Raw genomic sequence first — 26,699 nt, 5'->3', positions numbered from 1 at the left:
CTAATGATTTTACAGGCAGCATAACGTTGTCCACGCCTTCATCATCGTATAATTTAAAGTGTTTTAATGCCCGTGTTGTGATTTGGTGCTATATAAACATTTTTTATTGTGCCGGACTCCATGTGCTGTTCATCTGCTCTCTGCAGCATGACATTTCATTTTTTTAAAAAGTAGTGCATGCATTATTTTTGTAGCATAAGAGAAGTTTCTATTTTTTTGTCACCAAACAGAATAATTAACTGCACAAATTGGTTAATATTAACTAGGTTAAGATTGCCAAATGTAGGGATTCACTGTTTTTTTTAATCTGGTTTATAACCACAAAGTATATAAACCCAATATTATCTGTGTCAAAGACAATATATCTGATGGATGCTGTTAACCATGTTGTTAATCAATTAATGGATTCAGATCATGTTAATACAAGCAAAAACGATCACGTTAATCAGTGGAAATGGTGCTTATAAGTTGCCAATCTCCCCCATGTGGAACAACCAATATATTTGTCAGTATTTTTTTATTAACTTGAATCTGCATTGTGACTCTAAAGGCAGCTATCAGATCAATCTCGTGCGCAAATATATACGCCATCTAAGTAATATTTGTCACGAAATAGAAAAATGCATCACTGCTGCTTCCAATTTGTGCTCAGTGTTACTTCCAGCCCCCAGAGGAAGACGTTTTCAGTTTTTTGTGATCAATTAGTATGCCGTGACAGTACAGTGAGGCACTGTGGCTCAGTCTGCTAATTGAAGACACGACAGACGTGCAGGTTAATTAGAGATCTGGGACATACAGACCCTCCATTAACCACCGTCAACCCTGCTACCATGGAAAAACACTAAAGATACGGTCACCAAAAGGTTATTTAATCAGTAGTCTGAGTGTGTATGTGTGTGTGCACTCTCTGTCACACCCATATATCAGTGCTAAAATCCCTTTTCATGGACTCTCAGGACAAATCCAGACTGATCTGAATTAACACCAGTTTGTCGGAGGATTTGAAAAACAGACGCTGAGCCAGACCAAAAGCTTTTTCACAGCAGCAGCAGATAATTGGAGGAAAATGTCACCCACAAATGCAACAACCGTCACCTACACTCAGAAGTGTCTCCCGAACAAATTTTATACCATATAATGAGAGGTCAGCCAATCAAGATAACATTTAGGATTTCACTCCATTTATAACAATCTGCAATTGTGCTGTCAGGAAAAGAAAGTAGAAAGTCTAATTTATTAAAACAGAAGTTATGTTACAGTTTGGATTTCGTATCTCATCTTTTTTCACAGCATCCATTTATTCTGATGTTACTTCCTGCTTTAAGATTAGCAGTTATCCTCAAGCTTACAGGAAATACAAGCAACTTGCAAATCATTTAAATCCTATATATATTTAAAAACAGAATAAAGAGGGAAAATTTGAAAACTGAGTAATTGGGTTTTTTGTTTGTTTGTTTTTTTTTTGTATTTGTGCATTTTAATTTGATGCCAGCAGCAGGTTTCAAACAAAAGCTGGAGTAGGAACAGCGAAAGACTAAATAGGTTAATAAGTAACATTATTGCAGATGAAATGAGCATCCGTCATTATTCTGTAACAGACTGCATGGACACGCTATAAAGCCAGTAAGACGTCAGGGATATCAATCTATCCAGTTAGAAAACAGAAATGACTGCCTGTTTTGGTGCAAGTCAACATGATAACAAGTTAAACAACAAGGCAACCCCCAAAAAGTGAATGGTTTTGCAGAGCAATGTTAACAGAGCATTGCTCTGTGATAGACTGTGATGCCCTTATGACTGATTTTTCTCTAGTTTTCCTTTGTGATCATTGTCACTTCTGGCATGTGACTTGAGATAGTGGATGGTATCCTGGAGGATCTTTTCACAGACCCCGATCAGCGAATCAGTGAGCTCCTGGATCGTTCTATTCAATTCAGTTCAATTATATTTTTATAGTACCAAATCACAACAGGAGTCTTTACCTGTGAGGTAACAATCAAACGGCCCTCTTTGAGCAAGCACTTGGCGACAGTGCTTTCTAACAGGAAGAAACCTCAGGGAGGGGTCGGGGGCCGAGGAGAGTCTGTGGCACTATTTGACAGCGTCCACTGCACCAATGCATGACATCCCAGAGGTTCTCTGTATACTTCATGTCTACAGAACTTGAGAGCCAGTCAATGGCGTCTATGCCTTGATCATCTAAAGAGGAGCACACTAGCAAAAAGAAGAGAAAAACCATCTGATGTGCTATAAACACAGTTCAGAAGCATCTGTCACAAATACGTGAAGGCATCATTAATGCTGAACGATATATACAGTTTTTAGTTTACTGCCATCCAGACAGTGTCTGTTTTGCATCCTTCTTATTTCTATTATTTGCTTATTTTTATTAGCACATTGCTGAACCACATTCTGCAAGATGTCTGTGAAGGTTCTCAGTCATCCAGGTCATCGTAGTCAAAGGAGTTTGCAAAGAAAAGCGTCTGGACTTCTTTGAGTTGCTTGAAGACGTTTCACCTCTCATCCGAGAAGCTTCTTCAGTTCTAAGGTCAAATGGCCGAGAGTCCCAGATTTAAACCCAGTGGGAGTATCCCCCCAAGGAGGGACAAAGGACCCCCTGGTGATCCTCTAATCACATGCGCCAAGGTGTGAAAGCGGGTGTGGGACCTAATCAGCCAGGGTTTCGGGTGAGCTCATTGTGAAACCTGGCCCCACCCTATCATGTGATTTCCTGAGGTCGGATGGCCCAGGATGTGAGTGGGCGTTAAGGCGTCTGGGGAGGGAACTCAAAACTGGATTATAGATGGCAGACAGTTGGTGTCGTAAACCACCGCCTCTGTTCAAAGATGGTCGCTCACAGTGGACATAGATGGCCTCTTTCACTCCTCTTTCAAACCATCTGTCCTCTCTGTCCAATATGTGAACATTGGCATCCTCGAAAGAGTGACCTTTATCCTTAAGATGCAGGTGGACTGCTGAGTCTTGTCCTGTGGAGGTGGCTCTTCTATGTTGTGCCATGCGCTTGTGAAGTGGCTGTTTGGTCTCGCCAATGTAGAGGTCTGGGCATTCCTCACTGCACTGTACAGCATACACCACGTTGTTAAGTCTGTGTTTTGGAGTTTTGTCTTTCGGGTGAACCAGTTTGTGTCTGAGTGTGTTGCTGGGTCTGAAGTACACTGGGATGTCGTGTTTGGAGAAAACTCTCCTGAGTTTCTCTAATACACCGGCTACATAGGGGATGACAATGTTGTTGCGTCTGTCTTTCTTATCCTCCCTCGCTGGTGTCTGATCGTCTTTCCTGTGCCTCTTTGCTGACTTTATGAACGCCCATCACCCTCTGGAACACAAACTTGGAGTAATTAGGACCCTACACCACCGGGCAGAACTTGTTCCCTCTAAGCCTGAAGGGAAAAAGAAGGAACACACACATGTAAAGGAAGCACTGAAAACGTGTGGTTATCCTAACTGGGCGTTCATAAAGTCAGCAAAGAGGCACAGGAAAGACGATCAGACACCAGCAAGGGATTCTAGAATTTAAATCATTTAGAAATCACTGCCTTCTGTTTATATTTACATTTTACACAGCATCACAACTTTTTTCTGGCTGGCAGCTGTTGAATAAAACCAGCACCATTCTTGTCTGATCTCTCTCATATCTTTTTACCACCCACTGTTTTCCCTGCAGGTTGCTCATAGTGTTGTGTCAAGCAATTCACAAAGTAGCAGGAGCTCTGTGAACCCTTATGAATATGAGCATGTCATGCATGTATGAAAGGCAGCTGACATGTTTCATTTTTTATTTGTTTGTTTTTTACTTTATTTTTTTAAAAAGATCACACTGATATGAAAATAAAACACAGCACTGTCTGCGAGGGAAATCTTCCGTCAACCTTTCCAGGCGACTTTTCTGCAATATAGTCAGATTTATTTTTCCAGTTGTTTCTGGACCACATCAGTAAGTTGTGGGCTGGAAAAATGAGCTGAAAAATGCTGAATTACTCTGTAAGCATCAGAGCATCATTACAAGTGATTGCTTTCATGTGTTAGATTCATTGTTACTTACTGTGGGTTTGAAAGCCTCGTCTTTATTCCTCTCTCAGTTCATGGAAATTTAAGGCTTACTTCACTGTGGAGAGTGATGTCGGTGTTCCAGCAGTTTCCAGTTCATGGCAGGTTTGAGCCTTAGTGACAGGGTGACAGTCTGGGTCTTCTTCCACACCTTGGCAGAATAACATTGTTGGAACTGATCTCTGAATCTGCAATCTTTTTAGAAGCGGCTCTGCTGAGTTTCTGGAATGGCATTCCCAGAGCCTGAACCTCAGAAGCTTTTTGATGGCTGCCAAAAGCATTGACTCGAGATGCAATTAGCAAAGGTGCATTTAACCAAATAAGCAGGCTTGGTTGTCATATTTTGCAGGAGTCACTAATGGGACTATTCTACAGGGTGGGCCATTTATATGGATACACCGTAATAAAATGGGAATGGTTGGTGATATTAAAGTCCTGTTTGTGGCACATTAGTATGTGTGAGGGGGAAAACTCCTCAAGATGGGTGGTGACCATGGTGGCCATTTAGAAGTCGGCCATCTTGGATACAACTTTTGTTTTTTTCAATAGGAAGAGGGCCATGTGACACATCAAACTTATTGGTAATGTCACAAGAAAAACAATGGTGTGCTTGGTTTCAACGTAACTTTATTCTTTCATGAGTTATTTACAAGTTTCTGACCACTTATAAAATGTGTTCAATGTGCTGCCCATTGTGTTGGATTGTCAATGCAACCCTCTTCTCCCACTCTTCACACACTGATAGCAACACCGCAGGAGAAATGCCAGCACAGGCATCCAGTATCCGTAGTTTCAGGTGCTGCACATCTCGTATCTTCACACCATAGACAATTGCCTTCAGATGACCCCAAAGATAAAAGTCTAAGGGGATCAGATCGGGAGACCTTGAGGGCCATTCAACTGGCCCACGACGACCAATCCACTTTCCAGGAAACTGTTCATCTAGGAATGCTTGGACCTGGCACTCATAATGTGGTGGTGCACCATCTTGCTGGAAAAACTCAGGGAACGTGCCAGCTTCAGTGCACAAAGAGGGAAACACATCATCATGTATCAATTTCAAATATCCAGTGGCCTTGAGGTTTCCATTGATGAAGAATGGACCCACTATCGTTGTACCCCATATACCACACCAAACCATCACTTTTGTTGTTCCAAAAGTCTTGGAGGGATCCATCCAATGTGGGTTAGTGTCAGACCAATAGCTGTGGTTTTGTTTGTCAACTTCACCATTCGCATAAAAGTTTGCCTCATCACTGAACAAAATCTTCTGCGTGAACTGAGGGTCCTGTTCCAATTTTTGTTTTGCCCATTCTGCAAATTCTGTGCGCCGATCTGGGTCATCCTCGTTGAGATGCTGCAGTAGCTGGAGTTTGTAAGGGTGCCATTTGTGAGTAGCTAATATCCGCCGAAGGGATGTTCGACTAATGCCACTCTCCAGTGACATCCGGCGAGTGCTACGCTGTGGGCTCTTGCTGAATGAAGCTAGGACAGCCGCTGATGTTTCTTCATTAGTGACAGTTTTCTTGCGTCCACATTTTGGCAAATCCAACACTGAACCAGTTTCACAAAACTTAGCAAGCAGTTTCCTAACTGTAGCATGGGTCTCGTAGGGTGTCTTGTATTGAAATCTGCTGCAATGACCCGGTTACTCCGTTCACCAGATATCAACACAATTTCGATCCGCTCCTCACATGTTAACCTCTTCGACATGTCAATGGCTGTGAACAAAGAGAAACTTGTAAATAACTCATGAAAGAATAAAGTTACGTTGAAACCAAGCACGCCATTGTTTTTCTTGTGACTTTACCAATAAGTTTGATGTGTCACATGGCCCTCTTCCTATTGAAAAAACAAAAGTTGTATCCAAGATGGCCGACTTCTAAATGGCCACCATGGTCACCACCCATCTTGAGGAGTTTGCCCCCTCACATATACTAATGTGCCACAAACAGGACTTTAATATCACCAACCATTCCCATGTTATTACGGTGTATCCATATAAATGGCCCACCCTGTAGAGCTTGGATCCAAGTAAGAACAGCAGTAGTTTGGACAGTGGACAATTGTAATCTCCTTTCAACTGAAATTAGTTGCTCTAACTAACTGCAACCAGTTGCCGAATGAAAAGAAATTCAGTGTAATCATTGGGATGCTTATATGACTTTAAAATGGTCTGTAATATTTTTCTTTATTTTCTGTCATTAAATGCTGCTACAATGATGGATGCTCATATTTAACATGGTCAAATCATGCAAAGCGACCACAGAGAAGAGAAGAGAAGAAGAAAGTCATGGAGCTGCATATTACTTTAATTGGTCCCCATAATGTTTTGCCATTAACAATATTAACCCATTTATTCTTGTTTATAGTTGTAACCCATTTATAGTTGTAGATTTTTAAAGAGTGCTTTCAACACCCAAGCTGTCCAGCACTTCCCTTCAAGAAACAACTGCAGAGACGAAAGGTTTTCTTTCCTGCCCCGTCAGATGTCATTCCAACTTTGAAAATACTGACTCAAGACTGCGTGACGCAGCTTGATGACTCCTCAGTTCTACATGAAAGTGTTGTAGCCTTTCACCATCCCCGTCTCCTCCTTTTATCATCCAGCTTCAATGAAGCTGCTGCTGCTTCAGGGGAGATACAGGTTATCTGTCAGACTTATTAGGGGCTAAAAAAGGCTATCTCCCTATTCTCAGAAATCATGATGACAGCACCAGAGTGTCTTTACAGTGAGCATATCAAGCTTTTCCTTAATTTCGCTCACATTCTGTGCTACAGTGTTGGATGCTCATTTGAAAATCGATAAAATCTTAAATATTGAGGTTAGTGTATGTACAGGTAAACCCATTGGGCCAAAAGCTAACAGTGCCAGTTTTTTTTTTTCCCTCAGTTTTTTCCCATATGAAGTTACTTCAAGGGGCAGCCAATCAGAATAAAGTTTTCTTAAAGAGACAGTACACCTAAAGCGGGCGGGGGGAGCTATAAACCTGCTTGTTTTGGACAATGGATGAGGTACAATTTAGGAAAAACAATTTGAACAGTTAATCATGTAAAGCTTCTCTAGTAGAGTCGAGGAATAAAAAAGTAGAGCTGGAAGTTAAGAAATTAGGACTAATTTAAGAAATAAGCTAGGGGGAAATTGTAATAACACCAATTGCAATCTGCCATTTGCTGGTCATATTTATGCTTCATATTTCATGTTTCCTTTGTTCTAAATTAGTTATATAATAGTATAAAACTAGTGTTATTAATTAGCACCAATTAGAAAAATTCCAAAGATAACAATTTGACAGGCATAAAATAGTATTTTTGCACCAACCAGGTGATTCCCAAAGAGCTATTACCTGAAAACTTGGCATAACTCAGCATAGTATGCAGTGGATCTTTAAAAAAATCTGAGGAAACTAGACAAGTGGAGGAAATAAGAAGAGATGGCAGGCCTAAAAAGAACTATCAGCAGATTAACAGTATCTGAAAGTCATGTCCTTAAGATTTTTTTCTTTAAAGACACAGAACCTGAGAGATTTATCTGATCCTTAAGTTGATCCATCTACCGTTCACTGAAGCCTCAAAGATATGGTCTTGGTGGGAGCGTGGCTTTCAAGAAGCCATTCTTAAGTGAAACAAAGAGAAAAGACTGAGATGTGTCAGGTGACACAAGAACTGGACTGAAAATCAGTGGCAACAGGTCTGATGGAGCGATGATCCATTGGTTGAAGTGCTCATCAGTATGTACAGAGAAGGAGAGAGGTGTACAACAGTGAGTGTCTACAGCCATCTGTAAAACAAGGTGGAGGCTCTGTCATGGTTTGGGGCTCCATTTCAGCCAGTGGTGTTGGTGATGTTATCAAAAGTGATGGAATTATGAATGTAGAAAAGCATTGTCAGATTTTGATCCAACATGCAATGTCATCTGTTAAGAGTCTGATTGGAAAACATGGGTGTCCTTTTCTAAGAGTACATATCAGGTCAGGTTTGAACTTTTGTTCTTTTGTATAATTCGGCCTTTTGTTTATATTGATGCTAAACCTGTCCACCTGCCACATGCTGCTAAGAATTAAACACTTGAGAAGCAATAAAATGAGGCAGAATACAGTCATTAAACAAAAAGATAATGAAGGCACTTACGTTTTGTTAATTAAAAGTCGTTGGGTACAGATACACCTTCTGTAAATTAGCAAAATCTCCAAGCTCCCTTCAAGTTTAATGTGGATTTACCTCACCAAATGCCTTGCATGGTAATTATGACTTAAAAATTCTTCTTGTGACAGATGGTTCATCTGATCACCTGCCAAGTATTTTTGGAAGTGGGTCCCTTTAAAATACAAATTTTCCTCATATAGATGGTAAGAATCCACCAGCTACATGCTACATACATCGCTGCGCTGACTGCTCGCCAACTTTCAAAGCTCCTCAGTTTGCAGCTTGATTTTTTCCCCTCTTTGGTGCTCTTTACATTCTATAGATCAATCCTGTGATTGTCTGAAGTGAGCGCGAAGTTAGATGGTGAGAGCCAATGATCTGTCAAGAATATCTGAAAAAGTGCCTGGCTTTTTGGCGAACAATTTCTAAGAACTATTTTCCAGATGGTTCGGTGTAACAAACCATCTGCTGCATCGGGTTACCCAATCCAAAAGTGTTCTGCAGAAGTGCTACAGGGGGGGAAAAAAAGCAGTGAAATACTAATGTGAGCTTTTACTTAAGCCATTTTCCCTCCATTTCTATCTTTTCGTCTTATTCCACCATGCTCTCTGACTTCCATCTCTCTTTTTTATTTCCCCTCTCTGCGGAAAATTACCATTTGCCCTTGTAATCAGATTTGCATTTAAAAAGTGAAAAACCTGCTGGTAGTGTGTGATGCAACAGTGGTAATTTTGCACTTAGTGGGGCTGGCTGGAAACGAGTGTTATGGTGTTAGAGGATGCCATTAACAAGCAGAAACCACCCTGCTGAAGCTAATGAAGAAATTTCTAATGATCTTTTTTTCCCCTTAAGGGTTCACAGGCTTAATTAGAGAATCAGCTGATTAAACAGTCAGTCAGGTAATCAGCAAGGCACAGAAGATTAATTGATAGCCTACACTACCAGTCCAAAGTTTGGACACACCTTCTCATTTAATGGTGTCTATTTATTTTCATGACATTGTAGATTCTCACTAAAGGCATCAAAACTATGAATGAACACTTTTGTTTACTACGTAATTCCATAAAAGTGTGAAATAACTCAAAACATGTTTTTTTATTTTAGATTCTTAAAAGTAGCCACCCTTTCCTTTGATTACCACTTTGCACACTCTTGGCATTCCCTCGATGAACTTCATGAGGTCGTCACCTGAAATGGTTTTCCAACAGTCTTGAAGGAGTTCCCAGAGATGCTGAGCACTTGTTGGTCCTTTTGCCTTCACTCTGTGGTCCATCACATCCCAAACCATCTCGACTGGGTTTAGGTCAGGTGACTGTGGAGGCCAGGCCATCTGGTGCAGCACTCCATCACTCTCCTTTTTAGTCAAATAGCCCTTACACCATTCTTTGTGTTTTTTGGCCCAAACAAATTTCTTCTTCTTGTTGCTTTTCCTTAGTTGTGGTTTCTTAGCAGCTGTTGGACGGTAAAAGCCTGATTCGCCCAGTCTCCTCTGAACAGTTCATGTAGACACGTATCTGCTACTGGAACTCTGTCACATTTATCTGAGCTCTAATCCGAGGTGCTGTTAACTTGTGATTTCTGAGGCTGGTGACTCGGATGAATTTATCCTCAGCAGCAGAGGTGACTCTTGGTCTTCCTTTCCTGGGGCGGTCCTCTTGTGAGCCAGTTTTGTCGTAGCGTTTGATGGTTTTTGCGACTGCAATTGGGGACGCATTTAAAGTTTTAGCAATTTTCCGGACTGACTGACCTCCAGTTCCTAAAGTAATAATGTAGATGTCATTTCTCTTTACTTAACTGATTGGTTCTTGCCATAATATCAATTCTAACAGTTGTCAAATAGGGCTGTCAGTTTGCAGTACTTCCAACAAAGAGTGGCTACTTTGAGGAATCTAAACCATAAAAAATATTTTTTGAGTTAATTATTCATTTTTTCTTTGCTACATATTTCAATATATCTTCCTTCATATATTTGATGTCTTCAGCATCCATCTACATTGCAGAAAGCAGTAAAAATAAAGAACACCCACTAAATGAGAAGGTGTGTCCAAACATTTGACTGGTAGTGCATGTAATTTAACACATAAAGAATATAAATTCCAGAGGATTGTGTTTGTTTTATTCATCTTTGCTCGTTTTACAAATAGCTCCACATGGGCTAAAATCCCATGTCTATACACACAACCATGATCTGATGTGAAAACACAATGTATAGATTTGTATTTCTATTTGTAGAATGGTTAAAATAATGCAAGAACATTTTTCATTCTCAGTAATCATCGACAGAAGTGAACAGATAAATCATGTCAATATTTTGAGGAAAAACTCTGCACTCAGTCCATTCTTCTTCTAAACTGATCGAGTTTCTTAACATTACCTATTAATGCTTCAAGAATTGGAAACATTATTTAGCAGGGCTGTATCTGTCTTTGCCTTGTTTTGTGTTTATCGTTTTCATCTCTGTCTGCTTCCATCTCTCTCTCTAATTTATTCCATCTGTCACTTTGGCTCTTACCGCGGACGCCGCTGTGACAGTGCTGTTCACACATGGTAGGATGGTTTGGGCATCTCAAATCTCAGCCTCTACCAAACTGAGCGTTAGCAGAGAAACCAGAAACAGAATTCAAACATGCCAAAGCACACAAAGCTGCAAATTCACCCTTTACTCATGTTTTTTTTTTATGTTTCTGTTTAGGTTTAGATTATATAGATTAAAAAAAAAAAAAAAGAGTGTGACTCTTTATAATTCTGCTGTGTTCTATCAAATCCACATCACATTATGTTATCACACTCATTTCCTGCTCCACATTTTTAGTGCTGGACTAAACCGTAGTTTTGCATGATGCAGTTTAAAGTAATCCTCTCGACCAAGCTGTTTCAGCTCCATTTAAGCCAACTTTATTTTGATTAGCTGGTTTAAACAGCAGCTGTGCTCGCACCCAGAACTCTGCGCCTAAGATGACCATACAGGCCAACTAGCCAACAACTGGAGACATGTCAGATATGATTTTAAAAAATGCTTTGTCACTGCTCCCAGTGTGACACCCAGTGCACCCCATACATTCTTAAAAACTCATTCTGAGAAGAGACAGAGTGACCCTAGGAGGACACTATGGAGCATCTCATGCTCACAAACACCTTAATTTAAGGATTTCTTATTTCCTAACAAAGCTCAGTAACCAGGATCCTGCAAACATTAATATAACATCATCTACACTGTGAAAAGTTATGCAGATAATATCACTTGTGCCCAAATATGCTCTCAGTTTGGATCAGGCGGCAGCCCGTGAGGCTACAGGTTTGATAAAATTGCTTTATTTTTTTATCAAATTTGTAATTAGTTGAACAAGTGACATGTTTTTTCTTAGTCATGCATCAGTTTGTTTGTTTTTTTAACTAATAATTCTATATATTACTCCTTCTCAAAGCTCAGGAAATAATCGAGCCTCAAAGGCTGGTTTCGAATATATCTGAAGACATTTTCATTTATGCAAGCTGTTCGAGTGCACCCTAAAAGCATGGAAATGTTTAACATGGCTGGAGTGCACACTGTGACACCTACTAAGAAAATGAAGTGAAAGTAAGAAGGAAAGTAAGACACTTCCCAAAGCTGTGACATTTAAACTGGGTTAATCTAGATGATGTTCTCAGTGATGAAACGGTCTTCACACTCAGACAGTTCGCAGCTACAGCAGGGGTTTGACTTGCAAGACGAACTAACTAGAAGAGCCACTAACAAGCTTCTCAAGGATTTCTGGGTCATTATTTTACATCCTGGTGGAGGTGTCTGTGCAGCGTATTGAGCCTGGTGAAATAAATGAAGGCGGTGTTTATGTTCTGAATGAATCCCTAGCCCTTCCTCCTTGATTTCTTTAGGGAGCTCTCTGATTTCAGTCGTTCCCCACCTTGCGAGCCTCACCTCGCTCATATCTGTCCGTGCTCTAAGGAAATGGTGATGAGCGCACTTGTTTTTGAATTCAACTCGAGTTGAATAATGATGAATATGAAGCGCATCCTGAGTTTTATTACTAGGCTCAAGGCTAGCGCTGATAAATGACTGCTTCACAGTTTCACGGCCACGTTATACAATTATACCTGCAACAACACCTGCGAGCATCACAGCAAGCCATCAAACACAGAAAGTGCCGGTATGTATTCTGACCTTAAGAAGTGAAAGCAGCTAAGATGTGATTATACTAAATGGAAGCTGATTGGTTAAAAAAAAAAAAAAAAAAAAAAAGTTTAATTCCCACTTTGATTTATGTTTCTCTGAATATAATGCTTTCTATGTTTGTTCTGCCTGTTCAAGCACTCCACATTACTCTTTACTTTTTTTTAAAAGTATGCAGTGCTTTCCTTATTTACTCCTTGTTGAAAGTAATTGTTATATTACCTCTGCATCACTCTGCAAATTGCAAATTTATTTCTGCACACACCCCTGTGTTAATGAGGGCATACAGATGATCTTTCTTTTATTATGCTGCTTAAATGTTATTGCGATGCTAACAGCAAAGTCAGTGAAAACAGCTCCTAGAGGACTTCACAGAAAAATGCAGAAATAATTTTACCTTCCATTTTCCTTCTTAATAAATTTAATTTATTATTTATCTGTTTATCTAGTCTGTTGTTATTGTTTTCTCTTTGTTCTTTAACTGTACCTCCTTTCAGACACACACACAAACACTTATTGTCCATTTCCTATCATCTCCCTCCTTCATATTCTTCTGTCATCTTTCAATTTCCTCCTCGTCATCCTCTTCTCACAGGAGGTTAGTCTCAGTGATCACTTGACTGCGAGGATATGGCCTTATTTCCGCTTGTTTCTCTCTCTCTCTCTCTCTCTGTGTGTCTCAGGTGGTCCAGGCTCAGGTAAGGCTCTGCAGTGTGAGCGGATGGAGGAGCGGTTCGGCCTGCGTCGCGTCACGCTGGGTGACCTGCTCTGCAGCGAGCTGCAGTCTAACAGCGATAGGGGGCGCTACCTGCGGGACGCACTCGAGAGAGGAGAACAGTTGCCTGAGGTCAGTGTGGCAGTCCAGAGTGAAACAAGCAAATAATGAGGGGATTACTGAAGCTCACAAAGCCTAGAATTATACACTGATTTGACTTTACATTGTTTTCATTTGTAAAAGTCACATTTTGCATTATTAGCACAATAAATACTCCATAACTGTTGTCTGATTGAAAATTTGGACGTATAAAGAGTTTAATTAACCGTAACCGTTTAGGATAAGGGTAAAACTAGATTCAACTCATCTGCAGTGCAAGTAAAAGAAAGTATTTGTCCCCTTACTGAATTCAAAAGGTTTTGAATGCAATAACTCAAGAATAAGGTGACGTAGGAGCTTTAAATTGATATCATAGGTGCATCTACTAAAAGTCTTGGATGAGTTTGAACCTCAGTGCTCTTGACCTCAGGATTTTGAAATTGATACCACATGTGTGTTTGATAGAGGCTGAGGGGAAGCATTACCAGTATTTTTGCATAACTGTCACACTTACATTTTTCAGATCATCAAGCAGTTTTTAATATTAGACAAAAATAACCTGTGTAAATAGAAAAAGCAGTTTTTAAATTATGATTTTATTTATTCAGAAAGATTGAAAAAGTAATTTTCACTCACCTAAATAAACCTAATAACTGGTTGTGCCACCGTTGGCAGCAAAAACTGCAATCAATTGGTTCATAACTGGCATGCATCTTTCACATCAGTGTGGAGACATTTTAGTCCACCTTTCTTTGAAGAATTCTTTCAGTGTTTTCAACCAAAATCGTCCAGTTTAAGGTCATGCCAAAGCATTGCAATTGGATTTGTCAGGCCACTGCAGAAACCTGATTTTGTTTGAATTTTTTGAGTCATTCAGAGGTGGACTTATTGTGAATTTTCTCTTACTGCATAACCCAAGTGCTTTTGTGCTTCAGGCCATGAACTGATGGTCAAACATTGTTCTTCAGGATTATCTGGTAGAGGACAGAATTCATGGTTTCATCAATTACAGCAAGTCGTCCTGAAGCAGCAAAGCGGTGACAGACAATCACACTACCACCATTATGTTTAAATGTTGGTGTGATATTCTTTTTATGGAAAGTTGAATTGAAAAGTTCAGCTTTTGTCTGGTTAGTCTACAGAGTATTTCCCCAAAACTCTTGAGGATCGTCAAGATGTTTTTTGGAAAGTATGAAACGAGCCTTTCAGTTCTTTTTTTCCCCAGTCTCTTTCTTATTATTGAATCATAAACTCTGACCTTAACTGAGGAAAGTAAGGCCTGCAGTTCTTAAGATGTTGTTTTTTGTTCTTTTGTGACCTCCTGGATGAGTCATTGATGGAGTAATTTTGGTAGGCTGGCCACACGTGGGAAGCTTCACCGCTGTTCCAAGCTTTCTCCATTTGTGGATAATGACTCTCACTGTGGTTCACAGTCCCAAAGCCTTAGAAATGGCTTTGTGAGGCAGGTTTGGATAGATTTCCTCCCTTAATAAATAAAATCATCACTTTGTCTAATATTGAATTTTGTTTGGTGAGCTGAAACATTTTTGAGTAACAAATGTGGAAAAAACTAAAATCAAGAAGAGGGCAAATATCTTTTCACTGCATTTTATAAATACATCTGAGACAGCCAACGTATGATTGAAGGGCAGACAGGAAAAATGCATCATATAAAAGTGTTTTGTTGCTGTTTGTAGAGGGTCTGCTGTGTCGCTCAGGGTTACATTTCATGATGCCAGCTGTATTTGTCAGAAAGGTTTAGTTTGAATTTCTGGCGTTAACAGCAGAGCTGAATCTGTGAACATATGACATGTACTAATACAGTAGTGCTTTCATGTTTGTCACACTTGAGACCTATATAAAATCTTACCAAGCCCACCATGGACAACCCTGCCCTGTTTCCATTTTCTAGTGCTTATCTGGGTCTTCAGTCAAAGCTGAAATGCCCACACTCCCTCTCCACCTCATTCAGCTCTTCCAGGGGTTGCCACAGTATTGCTAAGCTAGCTGAGAGACATAATCTCCCCAGCATGTTCTGCGGATGCCCCAGTGTATCCTCCCAGTTGGAGATGCTTGAAACACTTCAGCTAATAGGCGTCCAGGAGTTGCCCTAGTTAGATCCCCACATCACCTCAACAGGCTCTTTTCAGTCCAGTAGAGTAGCTGCTGTACTAGTTGACTAAGCTCCTGGCATGATCTCTAAGGCTGAGCCCAGACATCCTTCTGAGAAAGCTCATTTGCACCTCTTGTGTTGTTGATCCTATTCTTTCGGTCACTATCCACAGCTTCTTGCCACAGGTGAGGGGAGGCGCATATAGTGAACAGCAAATGGACCGCTTTGCCTTCATGCCCAGCTCATTTTTACCACAATAGACCAACAGAGCACCTCCATCACTGCAGACGTGGCACCAATCCGGCTGTTCACTCTTCTCCAATTTTAAACTAGCTAACGTTATAATGAGCAAATTAAATAAAGCAACACTGGCTTCAGATTGACAAACAATGAGTCCAGTTGTTGACTTTTGTAACTGTCCCTCTATCTCAGATTTAAAGGTCATTCTTTTATGTGCAGGGCTAAAGTGTCACAGTATGTGGAGCTTAAGAATGAGGACCCAAATACAGGACGCAAGAAGGTCCTGCATTTGTTTTTTGGTAATATATAAACAACAATCCAAAAATCACTTGGAGCAAAGCATTACACATGACTGAACAGGGAGAAGACACAAATGAAAGACACAAAATAGACGGAGAGAGGAGGAAACAGAACGCCTGAAAGTTAAACTAAACTTAACTAAAACAGTAAATAAAATAAAGTGCATCCACAACTAGACAAGACCCTGAACAATAAAACTAAAAGTTAACATAAAAGGATAATAATGACTTTATGAATCAAAACACAGGGTCACACAACGGAGACGTGCTACTAGGAAAATCAGGCAAATGTAAAAAGACAGAATCAAAATCAGTATTACAATATTAAAGGACTTCAAACGCTCAGACAGATAAAACCACCACCATCTGTCTGTGTGGCTCTATAAAAAAGGACCAATATCCCGACACGGACACCAAACAATATCCTGTGCATAATTTTGAAAAAAAAATCAGCTGCATATCACACAACAGCAGTGTTTGACGCCGTTGGAATGATAGCACATCGCGCACTCCTATCTGTAATAAAAATTCATGTCTTTTCTTTATTTTCTGATGCCTTTCTCGAAGTAGTGCCATATTGCAGAAAAGCAGAATGAAAATGAGTATCAGACGTACCAAACTATAAGAACACAGTGTGCCTATTTTTCAGGGAAATGTTTTTTTTCCCCTTCAATTATGAAGCAGTACATTTTAATGACACCTGAGGATTATATCTGTTAGTGGCTTATTTGGAATAAATGTAAGAACAGGATATTCAGTACAAGAAGCAACTGCAAAATGCCACAGCAGCGGAAGTGACAGTCAAAGATGTCAGACAACCACTAACCACACTTTTGACTGACAGGTACACTGTGGGAGGACAAGTGTCGGCCTCTGACAGGAATAAGCACCGAGCAAAAAGCAGATCCAAAAAATAATCATCTGACAACACGGCTGTATAGATTATCATTTTATAAAGCCTGGGAGTGAAGTAGTTTATCTAGAAAATGCTAAAAATGTACTTGCAGTTACTTGACTACACCGCAGCTTACAGGCTGAGAAAATACTCATGTATTACGTAACATGTTTTTCCTGCAGAAGGTATAATTAAATAAACAGTGAAGGGAGGACTAATGTTAAAATTTTATATTGAAAAGCACTAAAAAAGGGCTTTATTGGAGATTTCATAATGGTGAAACGTCTGTCTGAGCTTGTTTCAGAGATGGAAACAGAAACTCACTGACAGGCTGTGCAGACATGGTAAATTATGTACTGAAAAACACGCTGACTGGGACAGAGAGACAACCTCAGGCATTATTCATGTAGGCACTGGATAGTCTGTTGTTAGTTTATAAAAGAAATGCAGGCACTCAAACAATACTGATACTATCAAGGCATGTTTTATTATGTGTGATTGTGGACCCCACCCAGAGTAACTCAACACTTTCTAAAGGTATTCAGGGCCAGATGCATTATATTGCCAAACATAATCACTCACACATCCAAATCATTGAATTCAAGTGTTCTAATAACTTCCCTGGCCACAAGTGTATAAAATCAAGTCCCTAGGCAAGCAGACTGTTTCTACAAATATTTGTGAAAGAAATCGCTCTCAGGAGTTCAATGCATTCCAGCGTGGTACCGTGATAGGATGCCACCTGTGCAGCAAGTCCAGTCGTGGAATTTTCTCACTAATAAATATTCTACGGTCAACTGTTAGTGGCATTACGACAAAGAGGAAGTGATAGGAACAACAGCAACTCAGCCACAAAGAGGTAGGCCACGTACAATCACAGAGCAGGGTCAGCAGATGCTGAGGCACATAGTGTGCATGGTTACCAGCTTTCTGTAGAGCGAGTCATTACAGACTCCCATGTGTACATCTGCAAATCTCAGGAAAACATCGTCAGACATCAGATCATGAACAAAAAAAAAAAAAAAAAGCATCCCCTTTCATTTAAAAACTTATCACACTTCTGACTAGGGCTGCCATAAACGATTATTTTGATAGTCGACTAGTCACCGATTATTTTTGCGATTAGTCGACTAATCAGATCATGCATCCATTGGACGTAAAATGTACACCTGAAAATATGTTAAACGTTTATTTTGTGACCCAGAAAGAATAATAATTGTAATATTAAAACTAACTAGCTGCCGCCATTGTTGACAACTGCGCTGGGCCGCGCTATGAATTCTGGAACACAGTTTCTTCTTCTTCGGGGTTTAACGGCAGCTGGCATCCTTGTACGTGCTGCCATCTTCTGTTTCAGTCCGTTATTACACTCTTAAATACTACTACTTATTCCTGCGTCTTTTGGGATCTTACAAAGCTTCAAACGACGCGTCGACTATTAAATTAGTCGTCGACGATTTTAATAGTCGACGTAATCGTGACTAGTCGACTAATCGTGGCAGCCCTACTTCTGACTAAATGGCATCAGACTAAAAGGTCTAAGAAAAAAAAAAAAAAAAAAAAAAAAAAAAAAAAACACGATACCGTCTCAGATAAAAGTGCCTCAGAGAGAAACTTTGTGAAGGTGACACTGTTGTCAGGTCCCCGCTGAACTGTTGGTTTTCCAAATACAAGAACCATAATTTAAATAATAGAACATAATATAACTGTAGCAAAAGTACAGAGAAAAGTTTGTGTATGTTCTGCCACTGTTAAAAAAAAACAACAACAAGTTCTACCAAAGTGGAAAAAAAGGTTTAAGGTCTTTGAAATAACCTTTTTAATTTTTCTTCAATTTACATTTATGATTCTGGAAAAATAAATATTTTTTTATTTATTTTAAATCAAATCAGAATTATACTCTGAGTAAAACTAATAAATTTAGCTGTAACAAATTAGAATATTTTTTTAAGTTCAAAGTAACATTTTCTTCCGTATATGATGTGGGGTTGTTATTCAGGAGTTGGGCTCAGCATCTTAGTTCCATTGGAAGGAACTCTTCATTCTTCCACATACCAACACATTTTGGACATTTTCATGCTCCTAACTTTGCGGGAACAGTTTGGAGATGCCTCTTTCCTGTTCCAACATTGATTGTGCACAAACAAGGTCCACATTGACATAGATGAGTGAGTTTGGTGTGGAAGAACTTGACTGGCTTGCACAGAGTCCTGACCCCAACCGCACAAAACACCTTTGGGATGAATTAGAGTGGCTAGGCCTTCTCGTCCAATGTCTGACCTCACAAATGTGATTCTGGAACAACAGTCCAACCCTATGGATTAAGAACTCAAGTTCAGTCATGTGTGAAGGTAGACGAGCGAATACTTTTGGCACCATAGTGTACTTTGTACTATGTTTTTCTAGCATCGTTTTTTTAAGGGGCTCTTTTCAGATTCTATTTTCTAGACTCTCAGAAATGTAGCCCAAAAGGGTGACAGATGATCTAAGCCCATATTTTATTTACAGGTCCTCAAGGCAGATAATACAATACGAGGCAAATAATATTCTTTAAAACAAATCGAGTGGTTGCACAGATATTAAAGCGCCAAATCCAAATAAAACTTTATTAGAAATAGTAAGCTTCTTTCAATAATAAATACAGCATTTGTGATACTGTTCTTTTTCCCAGTAAGAAACTCTGAAATACTCATACTCATGTATGTGCTAGAAGCAGTGCAGAACATTTTAATTCAGTTGATGTGGCCTCACAGCCCAGCAAGAAGACTTTTGCAGCTGAGAGCAGAGGATGTGTGCTGGGTGCCATTATAACAGATACACTCTGCAGCCAATTTTTAAGTATGCCTTGCTAGTACTGAGTTGGACCCCCTTTTTCTGCCTGCACAACTTAATCCTTTGTGTCATAGATTCAACAAGGTGCTGAAACACACTGGAAGTGTTAATCCTTATTCAGCCAAGTAGGGAAAAGATCTAAAGGATAACGTGATGGTCTAGATAATGAAACTGCTGAAGTTAGCTCAGACAGATCTATAGGAGAGAAGCAGTCTAAATATAAATCAGGTCTCACAGCTGCTTCTTAAGCTGCTGTAGTTGCTTATACATCTGTGACAGCTGTGGGAAGGATGTGTATTTTTCTCTCTTTTGAGTGAGGCACTCATGTAGATTATCCACAGAGGATTGAGGAAGTGATTAAGCTCCCCTCGATGCATGTTTTGAGTCATGTAAAAATACTCCTCTTTAATTAATAATTTCAGCCTGGCATGGTTTATGTTTCTTATATGTGTGTGCACAAATTGTCATTTCAAAAGATTAACCGTGGGGAACAAGATGCCTCCTTGTCTAAATACAGAAAAAGTGATTCTGCGCAATAACTGTTCGGGGTTTTTTTTAAATATCTGGACAACCCACCTCTGAAACATTTCCTACAGCTAACAGAAAAAGACATGTTACACAAATAGAAGTACAATTATTCTAATTTGAGGAAATGCACCCATCATCATTCATAATTATTTCCAAATTCCAGAGAGTACGTTTATGGTATCAGAAAGTCTTCTGCAGTCAGCTTAAGCCCTTAACTAGACCTAGTGATGATGTTTTTCACTGATTCCTTTTGATTGTTAAAAACAACAGCCTTAACTGCTCATTTAGTTCACTTAACCTTTTACAGAGGAGCTATAAAACATGTGCAGACTGTAAACAGGTCAGAAACGAAAGACTAATGAATAATTTTTGCATCCTGTGGCTTTGCTTGCTTCTTTTATATTAATATTTAATGGCAATTTTGAGCTAAAAATCTTTGATTTCTCCCTTTCAAACAACTTCATGGCCCTCCTGCAGTACCTCCAGAGCTGGAAACCACACTTTCTCAATCGTTGTGTAGGATGAAAGTTTTTAGTCAGTTAATACTTAGCCTAACTCTTTTGCCAACAGCACATAGCCTGGCGGTGATTACGCCACATGTCGGTAGAATGCTGACAAATTGAAAAGTTGTCTTAAACAGGAAAGCAAGCAGCGTTCACCACAATGAGCAGGATATGCAAAAAAGAGAGAAAACGTCAAAAGGTTAAAAAAGGTCACATGAGAAGTCTTCAGTGTTTTTTTTTTTTTCCCCCCTGAGTTTCACAGAAGCTCCTGGTCTTTCATGACTACTGTCTTCTCTGAAGCAGAGTCTAAGCTAAAGGACAAACAACAACATGCTAATGCAAATGAGACTTAAATCACATTACAAAAGTAGCAGGTAGAAGTGACAAATAGCTTTAACTTACAGGCTTCATTTCCAGCATCCACATCCCTCATTACAGCTGCAGAGATTATGAGCCGTGATGCATTTTGCTGCTGGTCATAATTAATGATCAGTAATAAGCTGGTGGTTGTCAGAAAACTTTTTAATTGAACTGCGCCGCAAGTGTGTGACATTTCACATTAAAACGCATCCTGTCCGTCACACACACACACACACACACACACACACACACACACACACACACACAGAGCTGTAAGCATGTGTGTTCAACTTGCGTGTGCTTTTGATCAGAATGAGTCACAAACTTGCACTGGAATGTATTGCTGAAGCGTGTCCTTTCACTCCGCCTGGTAAAGTGGTGTCTGCTCGCAGTTTGTCAAAACACACAGCGGAGGATTTTCAACCTTAATCTGTCCATGGAGGAATTACTGAGCTCTGGTGTTTACGTTTATGTCACCACAGCCTTCAAACACAGCCTGTTAATTAATCATCTGAAGAAAACGGTCTGCATGTTTCTATTTTTTTCTCAACTGAAAGAAATCCCATGAAAGGTTGTGCATCTAAATCCAGTTATATCCTATTCATCTGTGCTTTAGAGCCCCACTATTGTCTCAAACTGTTAAAAACAAATGCAATTAGTGACTGAATTACACTGTAGCCATTTTCAGACATGCACTTTAACCTGCCAGCTCCCTAGTGTAAAGCCCATCTGATGTCTGATTGCACCAATTTTGAGAAAAGCGCAGGTAATAGTCCTGTGAACACCCAGCTTGCAAGTGGTTGTCCGGTGTCCTGCACACTCTACCCAGACATAGACCTCCCAGAAACTCACTGATGAGTTCACATGTGATAAACTTCAAACAATGTCCCAACCTGTGTCGTGGATCATCATGGACATAAAGACCGGAGGCTCAAATCAAAATAAATCTATGTTGATGCCAGAGAAACACATCTGAGTACTAAATGTGCATTTAACCCATCAACACCCTGGAGGTCTCTCTACCAGGATCAGGCCACCTGCTACTATTATGATTAAAAATGGGTGTAGCATTTGTTTGGCTTCAGCTCAAAATTAAATAACATCAAAGCCAAACATTCTTCGCTACAAGGCTGTGATTTACCTTCTAATTCACAATTTCTATTAAGCTCAAGTATTAATGTTCCCTTGGAGTTCTTTAGACTCATTCTGGCCTAAAGGACAAGGAGACTTTATTTTGCTTCAAAATACTCTAAAACATCCTGTATCCTTAGAGTCCAATGTTGTTCACTTTGGCCTTACAGCTTTGCAGCTGTTACTCGCTGAATTTGGAAATGGAAATAAAAGACATAGCCTGGGGCTTGATGGGTTGTTCTCGTCGATGAAAATAGCCCAGTACATGTGCACTTTACTCCTTGCGATTATGAAAATATCACAGGCCAGCTGAAATTATTGACCCCTTTCCAGAAATAAAACCAAGTATGTATATCCCATTTTTAATGATTTAGTATAAACTAATCAGCCTCAATTTGAGTTTTGAAGTGAAATCAAAAGAAGATGTAGTAGTGCTCTACTGCTCTGTTTTTAGATTTTTATACCTTTAAGCACTAAAACAACAAATAATCTCACATTGTAAAACTTATTGGTTGCTTGCTTGGTGGGTTATACAGTTCATTTGGTTGCTTGCTGGTTGTTGGGTGGGTGGGTTGGTTGGTTGATAAATTGGCGGGTTATGTGGTGGGTGGGTTGGTTGGTTGATAAGTTGGCGGGTTATGTGGTGGGTGGGTTGGTTGGTTGATAAGTTGGCAGGTTGGTTCATTGGGTTTGAGATTACAAACAGAATATCCTATTAAAATGGAGAAATACATCATTTTCGGCACTAAATTATTGCACACATATTTTAGTTTTCAGACATTTTATACAGTAAGCAGTAAACCATTTGATCAAACTACATAATTATATGCCAAAAAAGATAATTCTGTGAAACTGTGCAGTCACACAGAAAACCAGCCCTTAATGTTTTCCACAACTGATTAAAGCATAAATTAAAAACAAGCATTCACGGTTACAAGACATAGTTCTTAAGTTCTATTATGTGAAGACATTTTTGCTGTGTTAAGAAGAATTCATGGCAAATATACTACTGATTTTACCGAAATCTGCCCTCCTACTGATCCAAAATGACCGTAATTGCCTAAAGTAAGAGAATATTATTGATGTGAATTTAATTATCATCCTCTCAGAGAAAGTTTTGACCTGCAGAAAATCTCTGCTTATGCCAATCACTGACTCTTTTCAGGAGTCGCCAATATTTTCTGGTTCCTGTAATTACCACCACAAAAAGTAAAGTGCTTTTCTTGTTCCAGCAGCTCTAGTAATGAGAACAGCAGGAAATGACACAGTGTGAGAAAGGAGCTGGACCCGGAGGTCGCAGAAAGTAAACAAGAGCTTTGAGACTGTCTATTGATTTCCGACGTGGGGGGGAGGGGGGGGAAACCACACACCTGTCTCTGACTAACTGTTTCAGGTCTAGGATCAATGGAGATGAATGGGATTTTGCTTGAATTTTCACTGTTTTCTGCTAAATAAATAGCCCTTAGAAAACTTTCTATTGATGACTGTTGAATATCTGGCAAGTAGGGACACATTTTTGGAAAGAAATTATAACAATAGTTTTTCCAGAGGATAAAAGAGGGGGGCCAGTCTATGCTTATCTGTATTCTATGAAAAGTAACCGGCAAGGTCTGTTTTTGCTGATTGCAATGGACTTCCTTGTGCTATTTTTATCCTTCTCTGCCCCCTGAAAAAGAACAAAAACAACAGAAAAGCACAAACTCCAAAGAATCAGAAACACTGAGGCTTTTCAGCCAAGATTAAAATGCCATATAAAGACACCCACGCACAGATTTGCTTTAACTTTCTGTCTACTCGGTGGAGAAACCCAATGGCTTTCAAGCAAAGCTCTGCTGTCTAAGCTTCTTACTGCACATTAAGGTCATGTCCCATGTGTTCTCCAACATGAGCACTGTGAAATGCTTTTTTAATGCCATGTGAGAGACTGTTATGAGAGAGAGAAATGGTGATTTAAAGCAGGATGAATAATCCCACCCTGGGATTACTGAAGTGCACCTCTCCAGGTTTACAACCGAAAACATTACAAAAAGCCGTTGTAACACAAAATCACCCACACTGGAGTTTTATCTCAAAGTGAGATAAAACGCTGTCGTGTGTGGTGCAATGGTGAGTGACGACACAGGGAGAGTTTGCCTTGGTAAAGTGTTACTGTACTGTTGCCTGGAAACACAGAACATGCATTTCTCTGTGAAATACCAAAGTCTAATATCAGGTCTCACCATCTTATTCCAGCAATCTATTTGAGGAGGTATTTTGAAGCTCCTATCCATGGTCATGTAAAAAAGAAAGTTTTCATAGAACTCTATGCAGTGCTGTGAAAAAATGAAGTACATCCTCGCAGCTTCTATAGGATTTAAGAGAGCAAGTATCAGCCAGGTGCTGCTAATCAAATGCACTTGATTAACTGATCATTAGCAAGTATAAGTACGTCTATAAAAGCCTCGTGTTCTGCTGTGAAACAGCGAGATCCTTTTTAGCCAGAGCGTTGGCCTGACTCAAACGTTCACAAAAGTTTTGCATATACTTTGTCACACTTGTTTTGGAGCTCTTCAGGAATCAAACATTCCTCTTTCAGAGCTTTAAGTGGCCCATGAGGCGTGTGGCCAAATACTAGTTCAGCTGGACTAAAACAGAGGGACTCCTGAACAACTTCACGAGCAGCAAAGAGCACATGGGATCCCCTCATCCCAAGTCCTTTCAGCCTCTAGGCAGTACTTGCGTAGCATTGCCTTTAGGGTCTGATGCCATCGTTCCAATGCACCTTGGGACTCTGGATGGTAAGCAGAGGACACAACATGTTTAATATTCAGGGATTTAGCTACGTTTTTAAACACCTTTGACTGTCAGTTTGGACCTTGATCAGTTTGTATGACCATCAGCAGGCCAAACACAGAAAAGAACTTTTTTAGCGCTGTAACAACCGACCTTGCTGTAATTTTATGTAATGGAATGGCCTCAGGGAAACGTGTAGCAGCACACATGACGGTGAGCAGATATTGATTTCCTGACTTTGTTCTAGGTAGTTGTCCAACAAAGTCCACTATGACTTGGACAAATGGCTAATCCACTACAGGAATAGGACACAGTGGGGCATCACCAGATTTGGTTTACCAGCAATCTAGCACACATGACAACTGCGACAAAACTTTGAAACATATCGTTTCATACTAGGCCAAAAGAAGTGCTTTAACAAAAGCTGGCATGTTTTTGTGATACCCAAGTGTCTAGACTTTCATGGGCAAGAGACAGGTGCTTATGTCTATATACGGTTGGCATAATGATCTGTTTAACTTTACTCCAGTCTGCACTTTCCGCACCTGATGGAGACCACTGACGCATTAAGATGTCATGTTCTACAAAATAGGCTTGTTGTTCTTTAGTGGCTTGATCAGCACTTACCACACGATTGAAACAATTTCATAATGTTTCGTCAGCTTGTTGGACTGAGGACAAGTGTTTGCTGGTCATTTGAAGGGTTGCGTTCTTCAAGAATGGATCGGGCAGAACATTGTTTGCACATTACCCTCCTTAGAAAATGAGGACATCAGCCCAGAATCAGAGAGTGAAATGTCAGCATCTTTACCTGATTGTGCACAGGTAACCACACAGGCCGGATACAGCCCAGAGTTCACAGAAAAGTCTGGGGTCGTCTGATTTAGAGGATTGTCTAAAACCTCCAGATTTGGAAGCAAGAAACCTCCAGCAATATCATTCCCCATTAACATGGCCACACCATCTACTGGTAAGGCTGTGCAAACAAAAACAGGGAAAAACTCTGTAGCGAGTTCTGATTTTACGTAAACCCGGTGAACTGGCCTGGGAGGAGAGCAGAATTAAAACCACAGGTACTTTCAGTTGAGAAAGGTAAGATCCCAGAGAAGATGACAGTCTGGGAGCCTCTAGTCTCCCTCAAAATGGGTATTGGTTTGACATCAGTTCGATTAGCTGTTAGTGGTACCAAGCCATCAGAAATGAAAGGTTCAAAACAAGGGTCAGGCATCTTAGCACCACAACCAAGGACCTCACTGCGGGACACTGCTTGCACAAAACCAACACCTTTAGTCTGTTGGGAATTTAACTGCGTTTCCCGTTTTAGGGCTAAACAGTCAGCGATGACATGTCCAGGTTTGTGACTATAAAAACACTGACGATTTTCCTTCGAACCAGACGCTTTAGTCATGTGGGGCTGTTGCACAGAGCTAACACATGGCTTCTCACTGACAATGAATGGTGATTTATGGGTAAGCACATACTCATCAGCAAGAACAGCAGATGCAAGAGTGGTCATTTTCTGTTCATTTAAATACAAAACTACACGCTCAGGAATGCACTGAGATCTTGCAAACAAGGCTCACATACGGGGCAGGCTGCACACTCACTGCAAAGCAGCAGCCCCTGAATGAATGTTCTTCTTTTAAAGACGCAGGTGTGCCCAATCAGTCGCTGATTGGTCTGGCATCCCTCAGCTGGTCCAATAGACTTCCCCTGGTGGTAACCACGGGTTCCCAGGCAGCCAATCGTCTGTGGGGGTTGCCACACCCGAATCTGCTTGAAGAAAGGCTGGCTTTCTTCTTCCAAGGCCAGGGGCCATAACATTTCCAT

At 40.1% G+C, this 26,699-nt stretch overlaps 1 protein-coding gene across 1 annotated transcript in view; it reads left to right on the top strand.

Moving 5' to 3' along the window:
* The window catches only part of ak5 (adenylate kinase 5), a 114,121-nt gene that overhangs the window by 74,740 nt on the left and 12,682 nt on the right, over window positions 1-26,699 (top strand). The window contains exon 11 of the mRNA XM_003448503.5: window positions 13,066-13,229. Within this exon, the coding sequence (XP_003448551.1) occupies window positions 13,066-13,229 (164 nt within the window). The remainder of the gene's footprint in view (window positions 1-13,065; window positions 13,230-26,699) is intronic.

This window comes from Oreochromis niloticus, linkage group LG18 (assembly GCF_001858045.2).
Source record: "Oreochromis niloticus isolate F11D_XX linkage group LG18, O_niloticus_UMD_NMBU, whole genome shotgun sequence".
In the NCBI taxonomy this organism is placed as follows: Eukaryota; Metazoa; Chordata; class Actinopteri; order Cichliformes; family Cichlidae; genus Oreochromis; species Oreochromis niloticus.
The sequence above is the reverse complement of the archived record's forward strand: the minus strand, read 5'-3'. Positions and strand labels throughout refer to the sequence as shown.